General features: G+C 30.8%; 2 protein-coding genes and 1 non-coding gene across 3 annotated transcripts; 2 read left to right on the forward strand and 1 right to left on the reverse strand.

Moving 5' to 3' along the window:
* The first annotated feature begins 725 nt into the window (after nucleotides 1–725).
* TRNAK-CUU lies at nucleotides 726–798 on the forward strand. Its single transcript has one exon. It is a non-coding gene; the product is annotated as a tRNA-Lys (tRNA).
* A 29-nt stretch (nucleotides 799–827) lies between these two features.
* On the reverse strand, nucleotides 828–3,170 carry LOC103860361 (protein DETOXIFICATION 56). Its single transcript, XM_009137954.3, has one exon. It carries the CDS (start codon nucleotides 2,483–2,485, stop codon nucleotides 971–973), a length of 1,515 nt encoding a protein of 504 aa, XP_009136202.1. The 5' UTR covers nucleotides 2,486–3,170; the 3' UTR covers nucleotides 828–970.
* Nucleotides 3,171–8,058: 4,888 nt separating this feature from the next.
* On the forward strand, nucleotides 8,059–16,683 carry LOC103860371 (AT-hook motif nuclear-localized protein 24). The gene has a single exon (XM_033288421.1). The coding sequence runs from the start codon at nucleotides 13,561–13,563 to the stop codon at nucleotides 14,539–14,541; it is 981 nt and encodes a 326-aa protein (XP_033144312.1). The 5' UTR covers nucleotides 8,059–13,560; the 3' UTR covers nucleotides 14,542–16,683.
* Nucleotides 16,684–17,674: the final 991 nt, after the last annotated feature.

Genomic DNA, 17,674 nt, shown 5'->3' on the forward strand with positions numbered 1-17,674 from the left:
AATTGATAGAAAACTTGTTTCGGGGGACAAGAATAAAAGAGATAAGAAGTCATATAATCATTTTTTAAACGGGTTAAAGGAGACCTGGTTAGAACATGATTATTGGGAGTTCTTATATGGGGTTCTTAGTGGAATATAAGAACTCGTCTCTTAACTTTTAACTAAAAAAGTTAAATCGGTTCTTAAAATAATTATTTAAGAATCTTTTCTGAATTTTTTTAGTTAAAAGTTAAGAGGTGGATTCTTATATTTCTCTAAAAACTTCACCATAAAAACCTCCAATAATCATGCTCTTAGGTTTCTCACTTGCTTGTAAGGCTGTAACCAGAAAATATTAAATGGGCCTCCAAAATTTATAGAAAATTGAAGCTTATTGAATGAGAAAGTCACCTGATATGAAACAATAACGTTTTGTTGTTTTTCATCATGCTCATTGGTCTCTATTCATTTTTTTTCTCTGTTATCCACACGAAACACACAAAAAGGGCAGATTATTCTACTGTGTGGTTTCAGCCAAATGGTATCATGCTTGACAGAGTTGTGTGAAGATTCCTAAAAGGCACTTTGATTCTTTATATGTCAATCAAAAAATTGAAACCAGGTTTAGTTTCACTTAATCTTACTTGTATGTATAGCTTAGAATAAGATTCCTCTCGGAAAGCAATCTTGATCTGTTAAGGTGATTTAGATTATTTGATTGAACAATATTTATATCTAACCACCAAGCCCGTCTAGCTCAGTTGGTAGAGCGCAAGGCTCTTAACCTTGTGGTCGTGGGTTCGAGCCCCACGGTGGGCGTTTCTTTTTTATCTTTACTCGACATAACCTTTTGTTTCTCAAATGAAATCCTTAAATTCAAAGTTTAAATACAATTGCTCGAAACTAGATCTCTACCAAGAAGATACATGTAATAGTGTCTCCTTGAACTTATTATAACATATTTAAGACATCATGCTACTTCTCACATTTGTTATGAGATCCTATCTTGTCTTGAATCTTGCGGAGTCTCTTCTTCCTCTGTGTTACACGTTAGAATCTTTGCTTTACCCGCCTCTTTCTCCCAATCAATCCTTGCAATAAAGATGAGCAATATCAATAAACAGACGAAGGCTCCAACCAAAAAACCTAACAAGAACCCTTCAACCCCTAGTTTAGCTTTAAACGCCAAACTCGTCCCCAAGGGCAAAGCCAATAGGTAGAACCCACCAAGATTCGCATACATTCCAAGCGACGGCTTTGCTGTTGCACGAACAATATCTCCACAAACGAATAACGGGAAGCATATAACTTCAAAGACCGCCATTATCAACATCAAATTCTTCACACTGTTTATGATCATTACGTCATGGTGAGCGTACAAAGACCCCCAAACACCTCTACATGCTATCATCACTAAACCTCCAATGCATCCCGAGACAACAGCCACAGCTAGCGTAGTGTAAGCTGCTCTATAAGCTCCTTTGGGATTATTTGCGCCGAGCTCATTAGACACTCGTGTAGCCACGCACGTGCCTAAAGAGAGCGTCACAGCGTAAAGCAAGTAATCGAAGTTGAAAACTATGATCAAAGCCGATACAGATTCCACCGGGTTTGGTAACCTCCCCGCTAATAGGACCAAGATCTCGTAGCACCACCACTCGAGGCACACGGTGAGACAACACGGTCCACTAAGCTTGAGTAGCTTAAGCCAGTCTTGAGCATTTTGGTCCAACCATCCACCTTCTTTCCATTTGTTCTCTTTCAATCCCTCAGAGACTATCACATAACCGGTTAAAAGAACCACGATGATAAGATCGGTTATCCAAACCGCCATTGCAACTCCTTCCATTCCCTTTGCTCTAGAGAGGAAGATGTTGATGGGGATGTGTAGAGAAGTGGCTGCAGCTGTGGTGTACATAATGGGGAGCGTAACGCCTTGTGAGCTTAGATAAGCCTTAAGGGGACAAAGCAAAGAGAGTACTGGCAAATCAGGAAGGAGGTAAACGAGATATCTCTTGGCTATGAAGGAGATTTCTTCTTTCAGACCAAAGGCAATAAGGATCTTGTGAACATTGAGCCACAAGAGAGATATGGGGATAGAGATCAAGAGAAGCAAGAGCACTGCCATCAAAAGGGTTTTATGGAGAAGCTTGAAATTCTTGGCTCCAAAAGCTTGGCCACAAATAGGTTCCATTGTTGCTGAAATTCCATATAAAACAGCAAAGCCAGTAACGTTTGCAAAGGAAAAACCTAATGAACCTCCGGCTAGGTTAACCTTACCTTGATGTCCAAGAAAGACAGATGTAGTGGTTATCTTACCGAACCACAACAAGTTCATAACCACCAATGGTAAACCAATTCTCATTTGAAGCTTGAGCTCATGAACAATGCTCTGCGTCAAGGTTTTTGATCGACACCCTTCGGGTACTTTCGGTTCAGAAGTCTTTGAAGAACATCCTTCACAGACTTCTGGATCAAATGACTCTAACTTTGATGTTTTTGACATTTTTTTGGATATACCAAAAGGACAGTTTGGTGAGAGGGAAGCTAATAAGTGAACTAAAAAAGGTAAAAAACTTAAAGAAGTGTCAGCTAATTTTTTGGCCTGGTTTTTAGAGTTGCATAGAGAACTGGTAGGTGAGAAATGGTTATATGGTTGCGTGGAGGACTAAGCATGGTTTGCTGAGAGGCAGCAACTCAATGAAGAGATTTTCTGGAGGATAAGTTTTGTAACGGGGGCAGAAGCAGACGTGGAACAACTTGGTTGGTTTCCTATAGTTCTCAGTGCATTGAATGATGAATCCATATTAGAGTCCCATTTGCACTTTTTGTTTGTTTTCCTCTGCTTTTAGTTTTTTTTTTTAAATATGCATTTATAATATTTTACATATTTATACTCCTTTCATTTCATATTAGTGTCATTTTAGTTTTTAAAATTTATTTTATTATAAACGTTTGTATTACATTTTCAAGGCAAATATTAAATATCTTTTCAGTTTTTACAATTACTTTTAGCTCATTAATTAACAAAATCAAGTAAATTAATGTATTAAATAGGAAAAAAAAACAGAAATTAATCATTTTTTAATATGTGTGCAAAAACCTTAAATGACACTTATAATGAAATAAATGGAGTACTAATATTCTTTAAGATTTTCTAATCCTAATTCTGAAATTCTATGATCAACATATATATATATATATATATATATATATATATATATATATATATATATATATATATATATATATACTGCACGGGTTGATCTCTAATTAATATTGATAGAATTTAGCAAAATATCAGATCTGTCTCACTAATACTGATAGATACTCCTTCCGTTTTTTAATTCCGTTTTTTAATATAAGTCGTTTTAGAATTGTGCACATAGATTAAGAAATCATTAATTTTTTATATTTTATAAACAAAAACATCATTAATTATTTACCTAACCACAAATCAACCAATAATAAAATAGAAGGTATATTATCATTGGTCATATAACATTAAATGTTAATAAATTTTACATAGAAAACCGAAAACGTCATATAATTTGGAAAATAAAAATTTATCTAAAATGACTTATATTAAAAAATGGAGGAAGTACTATTCATTCCATTTCACAAAGAGTGTCAATTAAAAAATTTCTCGCATATTTTAAAAATATTGAAATGCATTTATGTTTTTATTAATTAAATATGTTTAACCAATAATAGTTTAGATAAATAAATTTATTAATTAAATCAATGATGTTCACAATTAATATTCAGCTGAAAGTAAATATAAAATGTATTAAAATTCTAAAACGATATTTTTATGTAGCAAGAAAATAGTAAAGTGACATTTTTTGAAAAAAAACTGAATATAATTTTTATATTTCCTATAAGTTTAATAAAATAAATGAGCACAAAAATAACAAACGACGAGGAATAAATTAATGAGAAGACATTAGGCAAAAATATTGGAAAGAGGATATGTGCCCTTGGCTTTCTATTTTCCTTTTCGTAAAAGCAACAAATAATTGCATAATGCATAGTTGTCCAACGAAAACATCATTAATTTAACTAATACACAAAAAAAAATTATGGATAGTGTTCAACTTTTATTTTGGTGCTTTTCAAAAAGAGGTTCGATTGGTAAGATATTTGGTGAGGTGATAAGAATTTTCGTTGTCTATACTTTAAGCTAGAGTACAACAGACTGAATTTGGTTTGTTCAAAAACCTAAACTAACTATCCTAATTAACTCTCACTAGTTGGTCAAGACCATATATTTTGATCATGCCATTTAAATTATTTAGGATCATTTTAGAAATTTATATGTAATTTTGAGTATCTTTCTTTTCTCAAAAAAATCAAATAAATTTGAGTATCTTTCTAACATATATTTCCAAAATATAATTTGTTCAAATGAATAGTTCATATATAGCCCCAGCCATAGACCATACATGTAACTTTTAACTTACTAGTGCTGTTTCCTTTTTTAAAAGCAAATCATCACTTTTATAGTTTCTTCGACTGGAGTATATACAGGGTGGAGCCAGTGTGCACTGAGGGGGTCAATTGACCCATGTCAATTTTTGCAAAAAAAGAAAGATTTACTTGTGTTTCTAAAGAAAAATCTGATGAATTGACCTCAGCAAAATATATTTGTTATCAAATTGACCCTTCTAACTAAAATTCTGCCTCCGCCACTGATCATATATATATATATATATATATATATATATATATATATATATATATATATATATCTTTTTATCAAGGCTAAATAGGATAACTAATAAGACGATTGTTACATAAAGAGCACAAAATACTGAAAATGGAATCTGGTACTATGATCTTAAGAGTTGATCACTCAACATATTATTCTTGTATGCATGACCAGTTCTGGGCAAAACCTGATGAAACATTCTTTTAAGACCCTTGATTTTTTTTTGAAAAATATGAATATAAATCTCTAAATTTGTCAAAAGCTCCCAAAAAACGTTTTATGATTGAAATCTTTATTAAGTTGTTTACGACCTCGAAAATCTCAGGATCGACACTTCATGCAGGAGTGCAACTTCAATTGAAACATTTCCTCAAAAGGATAATTATGAAAGTTGAAAAGGACAATTAAGAAATAATGATTGTTTCTGATACGTTTATAGTTTTATTCGTTGTTGCAAATGACAAATCAATAAATTGGTCTAAGAGCACCATTAACCCTAAAACTCCATTCGGGGTTCTTATATTTTTATTTTTATTTTTATTTTATTTTTATTTTTTTTAAAATTAAAATTAAAAACGAACCAATTGCGGACCGCTACGTGTCAGTGAGGTTCGCGAACAGTACAAGAACCCTACTAAACTCACCTCTTACAGAAGAGAAGGAAGAAGTGGTTTTTAACAAAATTGTGAGATCTAATTCTTAAGAACCCACTTAAAAAGTGGGTATAATCATGTTCTAAAATCTATTGGACTACAAGTGCCTATTCTTTTGTCCCGGCCCATACAATTTTATTGAGTATTTCGACGGATTAAGAAAATGTGATGCCGCTGAATTGTATTGAGTATTTCTTGAGTATTTATTGCACATGTAGAAAATGTCCCGGCCCATACAATTTTATTGAGTATTTCAATGGTATCCCACTCTTTTCAGTATATTGAGCTAATTTGCTCAAAATTATTTCATGGTTATCTATTTCGTTTTCCAGGAAAGATGTTTTTAAAAATATGAGTAAAGAATGAGTAATGATTAAAGAATTACAATGTATCTTCGGATAAGTACTGTATCTGGGAAAGCAAAACTTGATTAGAAAAATACATGTCTTCATATATTTTAGGTTATCTTGCGAATAAGTATTATAGTAATATTCTTAAGAAGAGATAATTAAGTATAAAATTGTTGTTTGGCAGAACTAAGACAAATGCTGTCCGGATACAATCTGATGAGCCAATAGCAAAAGAGAGAGAGAGAGAGAGAGAGAGAGAGAGAGAGAGAGAGAGAGAGAGAGAGAGAGAGAGAGAGAGAGAGAGAGAGAGAGAGAGAGAGAGAGAGAGAGAGAGAGAGGGAGAGGGAGAGAGAGAGGGAGAGAGAGATTAGCATTCAGTATATATATTTTAAGAATATTTAATTGAATTTGACCCTTGATGAGCTCCTTAAAAGTTGGACGATTAACTTATACTACTATTTATTGCACATACCTAGTTTTTAGTCTAAGCCTTTAAGGTGGTTGTTATTTAGAGCATCTCCAAAATCTATATATATAAAGAAATGTTCGCCTCTCTCCCGTGAAGCCACGTCATCAATTCGTGCGTTCTGGGAGTGACACGTGTCCCATTTTATATTTAGTGCCAAAATAAATGAATGCAGTTAAGGGTAATTGAACCCAGCACCTCTAACACTGGTAATTTCTCTTAGAACCATTAGGCTAAAGTCACTTTTTATAAATATGTGGCCGCGAAAATACTTATTATCGTGTCAGCTGGAAGCCCATGCTTCTTCTGATTGTGGCCAGGACCGACACTGAACTGACGTCAAGATGAAGATCGTGAAGTTAAAAACTTTGCTCCAAACAGTTTTGCAATATTTCCAACTTTTATAACTTGATGCATATAATATATATCAAAATACATTTGTTGTACACGCTTTTATTAGTTTTACTTTTAAAAGAAGGTATTTACAATTATAAATGTTTTGTGCCAGTGAAGTAATGGTTGAAAAATCTCTTTACATATGTCATTTTAAAATAACACCCAACTTCTATATATAGTCAATACATATGTCCATGTTATATTCTAGACTAAATATTTTCTCTTTTAAAAATATAGAAAACAATTTTTTTAGTCTACAAGCAAATGTTGTAGAGCAAGTATGCATTATACAAAATAATATATATTTAAAATCCATACACAAAAACATAAAAGTTGTTATAGGTCTCTTTCTGACACATGCACACTCCACTATGAATAAGAATTAAAAAAAAAACAGTATTGTCATCAAACTTTATCACAAATCCACATTTGTACATCTATAATTATGAGTTGGACAATTAGTTAATTTGATACAATACCAAAGCAATAATAATCGAAAAACAACTATACCACCGCATACTAATAAGTAAGACATAACAGATAACCAAATTCTTGAATCTTAAAACAAATTTCAACTCGAGCATTTAGTGAATATCAAATTAACTAATATCCCGCCCGTAGGGCGGGCCGACCCTAGTATATTATATAACTTCGAATATGAAGTTTTTTACTATGCAAAAAGGAATTTAACAAATTTGAAGTTTCATATTTTTATTTGTATTTTGGTCCTTACAATTACACATCACATTTATAATTCATAAATATTTTTTTTGTTTATTATTTTAATCCTTATAAAAATTATATTTCATAAATATTTTATATTTTGTTTACAAAATTTAAGTTTACACAAAAAATTAGATAAAACTTTAAACGAAGATTTAAAATATTTAAAACTAGATTTAGATAACAAAAATATACAAAAGAAACTTAACAAAAAAAACCTTTCAAAATTACATGAAAACATAACTAGTACACAAAATTAAATATTACAACAACACTAATAGTAAGGTCAGGTTGTTGTCGTTGTTGTTGTTGTTCATGATGTCTTTTCGTATAATTTTTTCTCGTTCATATTCAATATATTCACGAGTATTAATATCATCGATAAAAGTTAGTCTTTTAATATTTTATGTTTCTTTTTTACTTTTTTGTTCTGATCTAATGTATTTACAAGTATTAATATCTTTCGATCTCTAATCTACAAATTAAAAATGAGGAGAGCTATTTTTACTTCGAAATGCACTAGTAGATCATATATGCATTACGAAAATCACTTTATGGAATAATATGGTATTTTGCTTGAAGTTTAATATTAATTAAGTTATAATGTTTAAAATTTTATATTTTAATATAATATTTTATTAATTAATATTGTTGTAATATGTTTATACATGTGCTAGTTATTTGCAAAAGTTTTATGAATTCAAATTAGTTATGACAAATATAAGGACCATATTATAAAATGCAAATAGTTTTGAAGTTAAGTTTGAAGTTTTGATTTTAGAGAACAACACCTTTAAACTTCAAATATAGAGTTTTGGAAACTTCAAAATAGAGTTCATTTTTGGAGATGTTCTTATACTCCAAAAGAAACTCTATAACTTCAAATGTAGAGTATTTTTATTTTCCAAAAAGCAAATTCAAAACTTTAAATTTGAAGTTTTATCCTTTTATTTGCATCTTGATCCATATAATTAATTGTATGTCACATTTATGATTCTTAAGTATTTTCTCATTCATAGTTTTAATCTTTAAAACTTTTGTAGATTTTAAATATTTTAAATTCAAATTTTACACATAATTTAAAAAATAAAATAAAATAAGATTTATAATATTTAAAAGTAGAATTAGACAACAAGAAATATTACAAAAGAAACTTAATAGAAATTGTTTAAAGAAGATACATGAAGACATAAATATTACAACAACACTAATAGTCTAGTAAATTTTCTCCGGAACTTTTAAAATATTTTCTAACCAAATTTTAAGTAACCAAAAATGAAGCATTAAGAAAATAATTTTATGAAATAATATGGTATTTTGCTTGTAGTTTAATATTTAATTATGTATTTTTATTTATAATTTCATATTTTAATATAAGATTAATTAATATTACTATAATATTTTTATATATGTGCTACTTATCTATAAAAGTTTTATGGATTTATATTAATTATGACAAATATAAAGAACATAATGTAAATTACAAATAATTTTGAAGTTTTGCTTTTAAAGAAAAACACCTTGAAACTTTAAATATAGAATTTGCAAAACTCTAAAGCATAAATCTTAGAGCAAAAAAATATAAAGCGGTAATCTAAATGAAATTGCAGGTTATCTTTCCGACATCACAAACTTTGCTGTTCTCTTCTCTTTGTTATCTTTTACCTTTAATCCGTACACAATAATCTGTTTATTTGTTGTTGTAACAAAGACTATAATCAAACTTTGTTCTTCGTCTACTCTTGTTTGAGTTTTATGAAATAAAATCGTTGACCAAAATAAAAAAGTTTGACCAAAAAAATAAATAAAACAGAAGCCAAACCAAATAGTACAAACTATTACATGATAGATTTGGTTCACTTCGGTATAACTGTTTCTTCCTAAATTAAATCTAACAATAAAAACCACAAAACAAACACAAAAATTAACAGCATATCAGCCGGGTACGTAATCACCTCAAAACACACACAGACATATAAAATCCAATAATTAAACCCAATATTATACAAGTATCATTAGTATTGTTTCTTTTTTTTTGTGCACCCATTAGTATTGTTTCTTCAAGTATAAGTATTTGATCAGGTTTCTTAGACTAGTACTTTAACAGAACCTCACTATTAATTATCCCATGTTTAGAGCAGTATCAATTTCGAAACAAAGGATACATATAAATTTTCATATTTTAGTGGTGATCCCATGTTTTCAACTCAAAAGAATGTGATTGTATATATAAAATGTGTCTATATAATATGAGACCCAGCAGAGATAAATACTCCTAAATAATGATATACCCTTAAATCATGTGAGGTTTCTTTTGAGCTTTAGTTTGTCGTTTGCTTAATTTGTCTCCAACTAGGCCGTCTTAATGGTCCCCAAAGCACCCACTTAATCATTAATTAACCCACATGTCTCCCCCTAAATTTGACATTAATCTTCATCTTCAACTCTCCGGATCTCAAAATATCAAAATACACAATCAGAAAAAAAAAAAAAATATCAACCTAAGAATTGTCTTCCGAAAAAGTTGCTGATTTATTCAGGATGCTTAACTATATATTACATATAAATGATGTAACATTTACTTAACGTTATAGAGTTCGAAAATTTACTTAGACGTGGGTAGCCATAAACTGGGTTTATTAGAAAAGTTGCAAGATGTGATTTGCGCAATTAGGTGTCATCCACGTGAGACTTTCATTTAATTTTTATTAATTAGCTTAATTTACTAACTTTAACTCAATCTGATTTGCGCAATTAGGTGTCTTCCACAATGAAAAACATAGCAATGGATTTGTAGCTTAGAAATACTATAGAATAATATGTGCTTTGACAAATATCACAAATTTCTATTTTGATGGTAATTTTGAACACCAAACAAGAAAAGTCCTAAAAATTCTATGCTTTTTCTTACGACAATTTATGCAAGTAAATATGTTGTAGCGTATTAAAACAATTTATACAAGTAAATATGTTGTAGCGTATTAAAACTAGCTAGTCAACTGGGGTATAGGATAATGGTACTACTGGTAACCAAATTAAACAATAACCAAAGCATTTATGTATATACTACGAGTATACTTAAAAAAAAAACATGCCAAGAGTATTATGTTAAAATCGTTTAACAAATGTTCATGCCCATGGTTGCTACTTATGTAATAAATTATTGAAAACCTAAAATAATTTAATTAACCAATCAATTAATAGTCCGTATAATTAGGGATTGAAAGCAAAGCTGTCCTTTTCTCTTTTGAGAGCTCGTGATTCGAACTTTGGTTTGATAAGTTCCATGCCTTTTGATATTAAATAAAATAAGCCAGCTGACCTCATTTCCCAATAATCTTATTGATTTTGGTAATGGATGGCATCAATAATCGTTAACCAACCATCTAATTATTGGAATAATTATAGAATATGAAAACTAAGTACATATCTTTGTTACCGGTACTTCTTCTGTTTCATAATAAATATCGTTTAAAATTTCTGCACACGAATTAAGAAAATTGTTTAAAAAAAATTGTTTTTACTCATATTTAATAATCTCTTTGTTTCATAATATGTGTCATTTAAGGTTTTTGCACACATAATAAGAAAATTATTAATTTTTTTTGTTTTACCCCTATTTAATACAATTTTGTTTGGTTTTATTAATTAATGAATTGAAAATAAGGGTAAAAATTAAAAATATGTTTAAATTATGCATTAGAAATGTAAAATAATATTTATATTGAAACAAAATTTAAAATCTAAAACGACACTTAATATGAAACGGAGAGAATACAATTTTTGTTTGATTTTATTAATTAATGAATTGAAAATAAAGATAAAAATTGGAAAATCTGCATTGGAAATGTAAAACAATATTTATATTGAAACAAAATTTAAAAGCTAAAACAACATTTAATATAAAACAGAGGGACTATACGTTAAGTGTTTAATTAATAATTACTTTCGTCCAATTGTGTTTTTTTTTTGGGGTACACGTTCACATTTGTTCTACACAATCTGTAAATAACGTACATACTACTATATAGCTAACTAGGTTTCATTCATTTTTTTTTTGTAAAAGGCTTCCTAGGTTTCATTCATGCTTCCGTTATAACTGAATCAATTGAGAAAGTCAACGATGCGTAAATGTATGGAGCACTTTAGTTTGGTGAACATGCTTATAAATACCAACATGATACACCTCGGTTACTACATTAGTATCGCACACTCTCGGCTTTACCGGTCCATCACGTTTAAGAACCTGAGCTGAAACCCAAGATATAAAGTAACCGAGATATTTGCGCATTTACGTTCTGAAACTCCAAGTTGTAAACACCACACCAAACACACATGGATTTGGTTTTGGGAATCTTGCTTATTATTACTGGTTGATATAGATCGGAAAATTTTCTCATGTAAAAAGAAAAGAGTGGGAGGAGAAGGGCACGTGGAGCATAAGAGAGCCGACAAAGAGCATCTCTTTCAGACTTTGGAGTTTGTGTCTATCTCTCTGCCAACAGTTCATGCGATGCCTCTCCTCTCTTTATCTTCGTCTTCGTTTCTTTTACTCTCTCTCTCTGGTTTTGGAATTGTCAGCGATATCTTCGCGTCTTCTTGTTATTTCACTCACTCCAATGCGTAGTCTCTATCTATATACATATGTGCGTGTATTCACAATTTCAATTTAAGAAAAAGATAAAGTTTTCACATATTTCTGTAAAAATACCTTTAGATCTAGATGATATTGACAACTGGATCGTTTGACTATCAACTAAGTAAAGTCTACATTTTTATATATATACCAGTTTCTATTCAACGCACAACACTGGATATTATAACCGTGATGATCGACAAGTAGTAAAGTAACATTGTTGATGCGGCTATTTTCTTCCGGACATTTTGAAGTATTAAGATAATTAATATTCATCAACACAAGGACATTTCATTATCTATCACCAATAAAAGTCAATCATATGCTAACAGACTCTTTCCAACATATAACAATAGGTGATTGATAGTTGTTGTACTTATCATTGGAATGAGCTAGTTATAAGATTGTTTATTATAGGTATATAGTATACACTAATCAGGTAACAATAATTAATAATTATATAACCAACACATGCAATAATGTAGAAGGTGTACTCAATGAATCATTTGTCATGATTTGTGTTAATATGGCGAATCCCAAATCATTTAATCATCGGTTTTAGAGTACATATAAAATTTTAAATGTCTTTTAAGTGATACCAACTAATTCCTGCCTGATAATTAAAAGGTTTGAACCCTTGTATCTTTTTCATCCAAGTTCTAACATATATTCCCTTTGTTTCGAAAGGACCCTAGAAAAATCATTTTTTTAAAAAAAAATACATTTTTACCTTTTCAATGTATTATTTAGTGGTAAATTGTAAATTTCAAAAAAGTTATTGTGTTTATTGAATTTCTGTTGAATAAAAGTTGTGCAAATAATTAACTACAAAACAATGTATTCATAATCAAAATTTTATATGTTTTTATGAATATACGTGAAAACTCTAAAACTTACATCTTTTTAACACATAAGATGTATATATGTAAGGTAGGCGTCATGTTAATTGTAATGGCTAATGGAACTTGATACTCATATATTTGTTAATGATTTGAACTAACTGATTGAAACAACAACCACTCGCTGCCAACATTACTTGCCGATCTATTAAAATTCATAATAATTCGAGGGATCACAATCTTTTCAATCCAAACAGTGCATCATTTTTTGTCCTATCGAATTTTGATCGGTTGGATAATTACTATGTGAAGAAATTTAACGGTTTAGTACAAAAGAGCGAGGAAGTGGGACCAAAAACACTGCCCATACATAGAAGGAATGAAGTCACAGTGAAAATTCATAAGCACAATAATAACAAAAGTCTCATATATTTATTTAACCCTAGCTTGCCAATCACAACCCAAAGCTAGAGTCTCTCACACACACCTCAATTAGTTTAAACAAAAACCCTTTTTAACTTTCCAAATTTCACTTCATCCAACTCACAAGAGAGAGAGAGGTTAGCTACAGCAAAAGTAGGTAGAGAGAAGAGAGAGAAGCCCTACAAAACTAGAAGGAATAAGAGACGAAGATGAAGAAGCTCCAGCTTGGATTTCGTTGTGCATCATTACTACTCTCTTCCTTCTAGTTTCAGACAGCAAAACAAGACAAAAAGTAAGGTCAACTTCAAGATCTGGGAGCTCTTAGATCCATAAGTAGTCTCTTCTTTTTCTTGATCTAGTTTCCACACCATCGAATCATAGAATATGGATCCAGTGCAATCTCATGGATCACAAAGCTCACTCCCTCCTACTTTCCACTCAAGAGACTTCCAGTTACATCTTCAACAACAGCAACAGCAACAAGAGTTCTTCCTCCATCACCACCAGCAACAAAGAAACCAACCCGACCAAGATGATCACCAAGGAGGAGGACGACTAAACAGGCAAATCAAGATGGATCGTGAAGAGACAAGCGACAACATGGACAACATGGCTAACAACAGTGGTAGCGAAGGTAAGGACATGAACTTAGGAGAAGGAGGAAGCGGCGGTGGCTCAGGAGGAGATCAGATGACGAGGAGACCAAGAGGAAGACCAGCTGGATCCAAGAACAAACCAAAACCACCGATTATCATCACGCGGGACAGCGCAAACGCGCTTCGTACCCACGTGATGGAGATCGGTGACGGCTGCGATCTAGTCGAGAGCGTGGCGACTTTCGCACGGAGACGCCAGCGCGGCGTTTGCGTTATGAGCGGTACTGGAAACGTCATGAACGTCACCATACGTCAGCCTGGATCCCCATCTCCTGGCTCAGTCGTTAGCCTTCACGGAAGGTTCGAGATTCTTTCTCTCTCTGGCTCTTTCCTCCCTCCTCCGGCTCCTCCTAATGCCACCGGATTGAGCGTTTACCTCGCTGGAGGACAAGGACAGGTTGTTGGAGGAAGCGTGGTCGGTCCTTTGCTATGTGCTGGTCCTGTGGTGGTTATGGCCGCGTCTTTTAGTAATGCGGCGTACGAGAGACTCCCGTTAGAGGAAGATGAGATGCAAACACCGGTTCACGGAGGAGGAGGAGGAGGAGGATCAATGGAGCCACCGCCGATGATGGGAGGACCAATGCCACATCAGCAACAAGCTATGTCGGCTCATCAAGGGTTACCACCTAATCTTCTTGGTCCGACTCATCAAGGATTACCACAACATGATAATCAGTCTTATTGGTCAACGGGACGACCACCCTATTAATCATATTACACATTACCTTATGGTCGTAGCTAAGTTATATGTAAATTTATAGCTAGCTAACGAAGAGTTATCACGAGCTTATGAACAAATAAGACTATGAATTTGGTCGAGGATTATGTGGTGGATAAGGATTCGATCCAGCTTCACTAAGTCAACATATGAATCAGGTTTTCTTTTCTCTTATTTTCTTTTTGGTTCGTTTGGTTGGTAGATCTTTCTACATTGATTTGAGTAACATTTTAGTTGTTTCTTGGTTTATTTTGATGAATTTTCATTTCTAGTTTGAATTTGCTTCTGTGTTGTTGGTTCTAAGTTTGGCTTATTCTTATCAATATTTTATGATGTTTTTTCGACTATTCTTATTGTTCTTTAATTTTTTGTTTTGTTAATGGGTGACAATTCTTATAGTTCGTAACATATTCTCAATTTGAAACTATTCAGACACAAGATCTAGTTTAACAGGCTTTGGCATATTTCCGCAGTCTTAGAGTGAAGTAGATGGTTTGTGTTGATTCAGTAGTACTGTCTACGTCAAAGGATATGTTATAAAGTTCAAGGAAGTTTCCTAAACTAGAAAGGCACTTATGTTGGTAACCATTACTGGTATGATGAAATGATTAAGTTTATCTGTAAGTAGAAATGTTTTATAATCAGAGGTTTTCATCTCATCCTTAATCATTACGGATATTTTATTTTATTTTTTTGCTAAAATCATCATTACGGATATCCAAATTTCAGTCAAAAGCTTATGTGGATAAGATAATTATCACCTTAATTAGTCATTGCATGATGATGGATGTGTTTACACATGTCGTTTGTCGGAGTGTATATGTTTAGTTTATGGTAAGTTAAAATCACAAATATATGTAATAAAGATGTATAAAATATCCATATTTTTATTTAGCTGCGTGCATTGAGCATGGATATATAAGAAAAGCTGCAATACCGGCGGCTTAAACGGTAGCTAACAATTTACGAGAAAAGTAGAGAGGTATGGGAGCTTTATGTGCATGTTCTCTCTGCATACAAAAACTTATAAGCGCACATATAAGTGATACTAGATATTTGAGTGTGTGTGTGTATATGTGGATAAGAAGATAATACATTTGTTCAAATGTTGCCTCACACGTGCGCTTGCTTGTCAATAGTCAATACCATGTTCCTTTCGGGACTACCAGCTACTTCATGTTCTTTAAATGCATAGAGCATAGTATAGTCATTTATATAAGCTATAGTCGTGACCAAAAAGGAGTTAAGTTTATAGGTTTCCAATTCAAAACCATTTGGTTTGATAATAAATTGATTGGTTCTTTTTTTGAACTGCGAATTGATTGGTTCAAGTCATTTGAATATTAATGTTAATCCGTACAAATACAAATATCTGATGTGGATCATAAAAACGATTTTTATTATATATATCATCAAATGAAACTCTAATATATATAATATCTTTTGGATTTATAATGTAACATCAATTGATAATGTGTATTGATTTGAATTTTATACGACATTGGTGTTGTCCTCAACTTTCGGAAGTCCTGACTAAATAAATGTACGTATTGCTTTCTCAAAGGGACGTGCATGCTCACAACATCAATAGGGTTACATTTTAAGGTATACACTTAAAGCATATATTTAACATCAAGCATATTATTTTTACAAACCATTTCATATCTTATAAGAACTCATTGTCAATGTATCTTTTTATTTGATATAGTAAAATATATTTTAGTTATATAGTCAAACAGAAGATATTTTCAACGCATATAATTATCAAGTTGTCAAGTTTGCTTATTGGGTTAACGTTAAGGGTGTAACTGGTAACAACTAAAATGAATATATGGAATGATATGAATTATTATTTCTGGAATTTAATGGAATGGAATCATCATTTTACTTATTCCAAAACGTTTTTGATTTGGATTGATTTTTCAAATGATAGTTAATTTTTTTTTTGGAATGATATAGAATAAAATGGAATACATATTTCATTTTTTATTTGTAATTGGTGAACTTTTTTTGCAATGCACATGAATTAAACATTCACTAGACCTTGACCCGCCCGACCGGGCGGGCATTTATTTTATGTTTTTAGTTTTTTTGTTTATATTAAATGACGTATTTGTAATATTAAAACATAAATTCATATTGAAAATTAATCTTTATAGTATAATAAAAATAAAAATTAAAAGTTTAATAAAATATTCTGATATAAATTTTAAATTTCGTAATTAAAATAATATAGAGGCGGTCATATTTTTTTCAATTTCAAAATCTAAGCTTCCTTAAAGACAAAGAAAATAAATTTATAAATACATAAAATATATAAACTTATTTGGAACTATAATTTCAATTAAAAGAAATTTGTTAAAGAAAAATAATCTTACTGTTGTTATTTATTTCTAGAGCTTGATCCGTGACCGTATAAATATTTGCTTTCACTTTAATTTTTTTCTTTGTACTAATGGTATAATATATATATGTAAATTAAATTATATTACATAACTGTTAATATAACATTTTTAAACATAACAATTTTATTTATTACTTTGAATAATTATATTTTGTGATTTTAATCGTCTATTATATCACAATGTATCATATAAACAAATCCAATATTTATAACTAATTGGACTTATATTATGAAAGCATTATACTAATATATGAATAAACTATTTTATATTTTATTTATATGTTATATAAATTGATTATGATGTGTGATTTTATTATTTTATTATTTATTACTTATAAATATTAAAAATATTGAGTATGTTAATACGAAATATATTAGGAAATTTATTTTGATTATGATTTGATAAAGGAAATCTATTATTTAAATTTTGGAAAGATATTAAGTGCTTAAATCTATGATTTAAATTAGGAAAAGACAAGCATACTTAAATATAGGTTCAATAAATACCTCAATGGCATTCTAATGTAAATAAGTAGTAAAACTAAGGGGTATTTCTATTTTGTACTTCTATTTTAATAAAGTAGATAAAGTTTTAATTCCAAAAAATTGCATTTCAGTTGCAGCCTAATATATAAACGACTTGAACCGATCTATTCTTATTAAATGGTTATGAGTTAAAAACCTAAACACCTGACATTTAACTCTTACTCTTTTAGCCAA

This window comes from Brassica rapa, chromosome A01 (genome assembly GCF_000309985.2).
Source record: "Brassica rapa cultivar Chiifu-401-42 chromosome A01, CAAS_Brap_v3.01, whole genome shotgun sequence".
Lineage (NCBI taxonomy): Eukaryota > Viridiplantae > Streptophyta > Magnoliopsida > Brassicales > Brassicaceae > Brassica > Brassica rapa.

Coding starts and splice junctions, on each gene's coding strand:
- LOC103860371 (XM_033288421.1), top strand. CDS start 13,561: ATGGATCCAGTGCAATCTCATGGATCACAAAGCTCACTCCCTCCTACT.
- LOC103860361 (XM_009137954.3), bottom strand. CDS start 2,485: ATGTCAAAAACATCAAAGTTAGAGTCATTTGATCCAGAAGTCTGTGAA.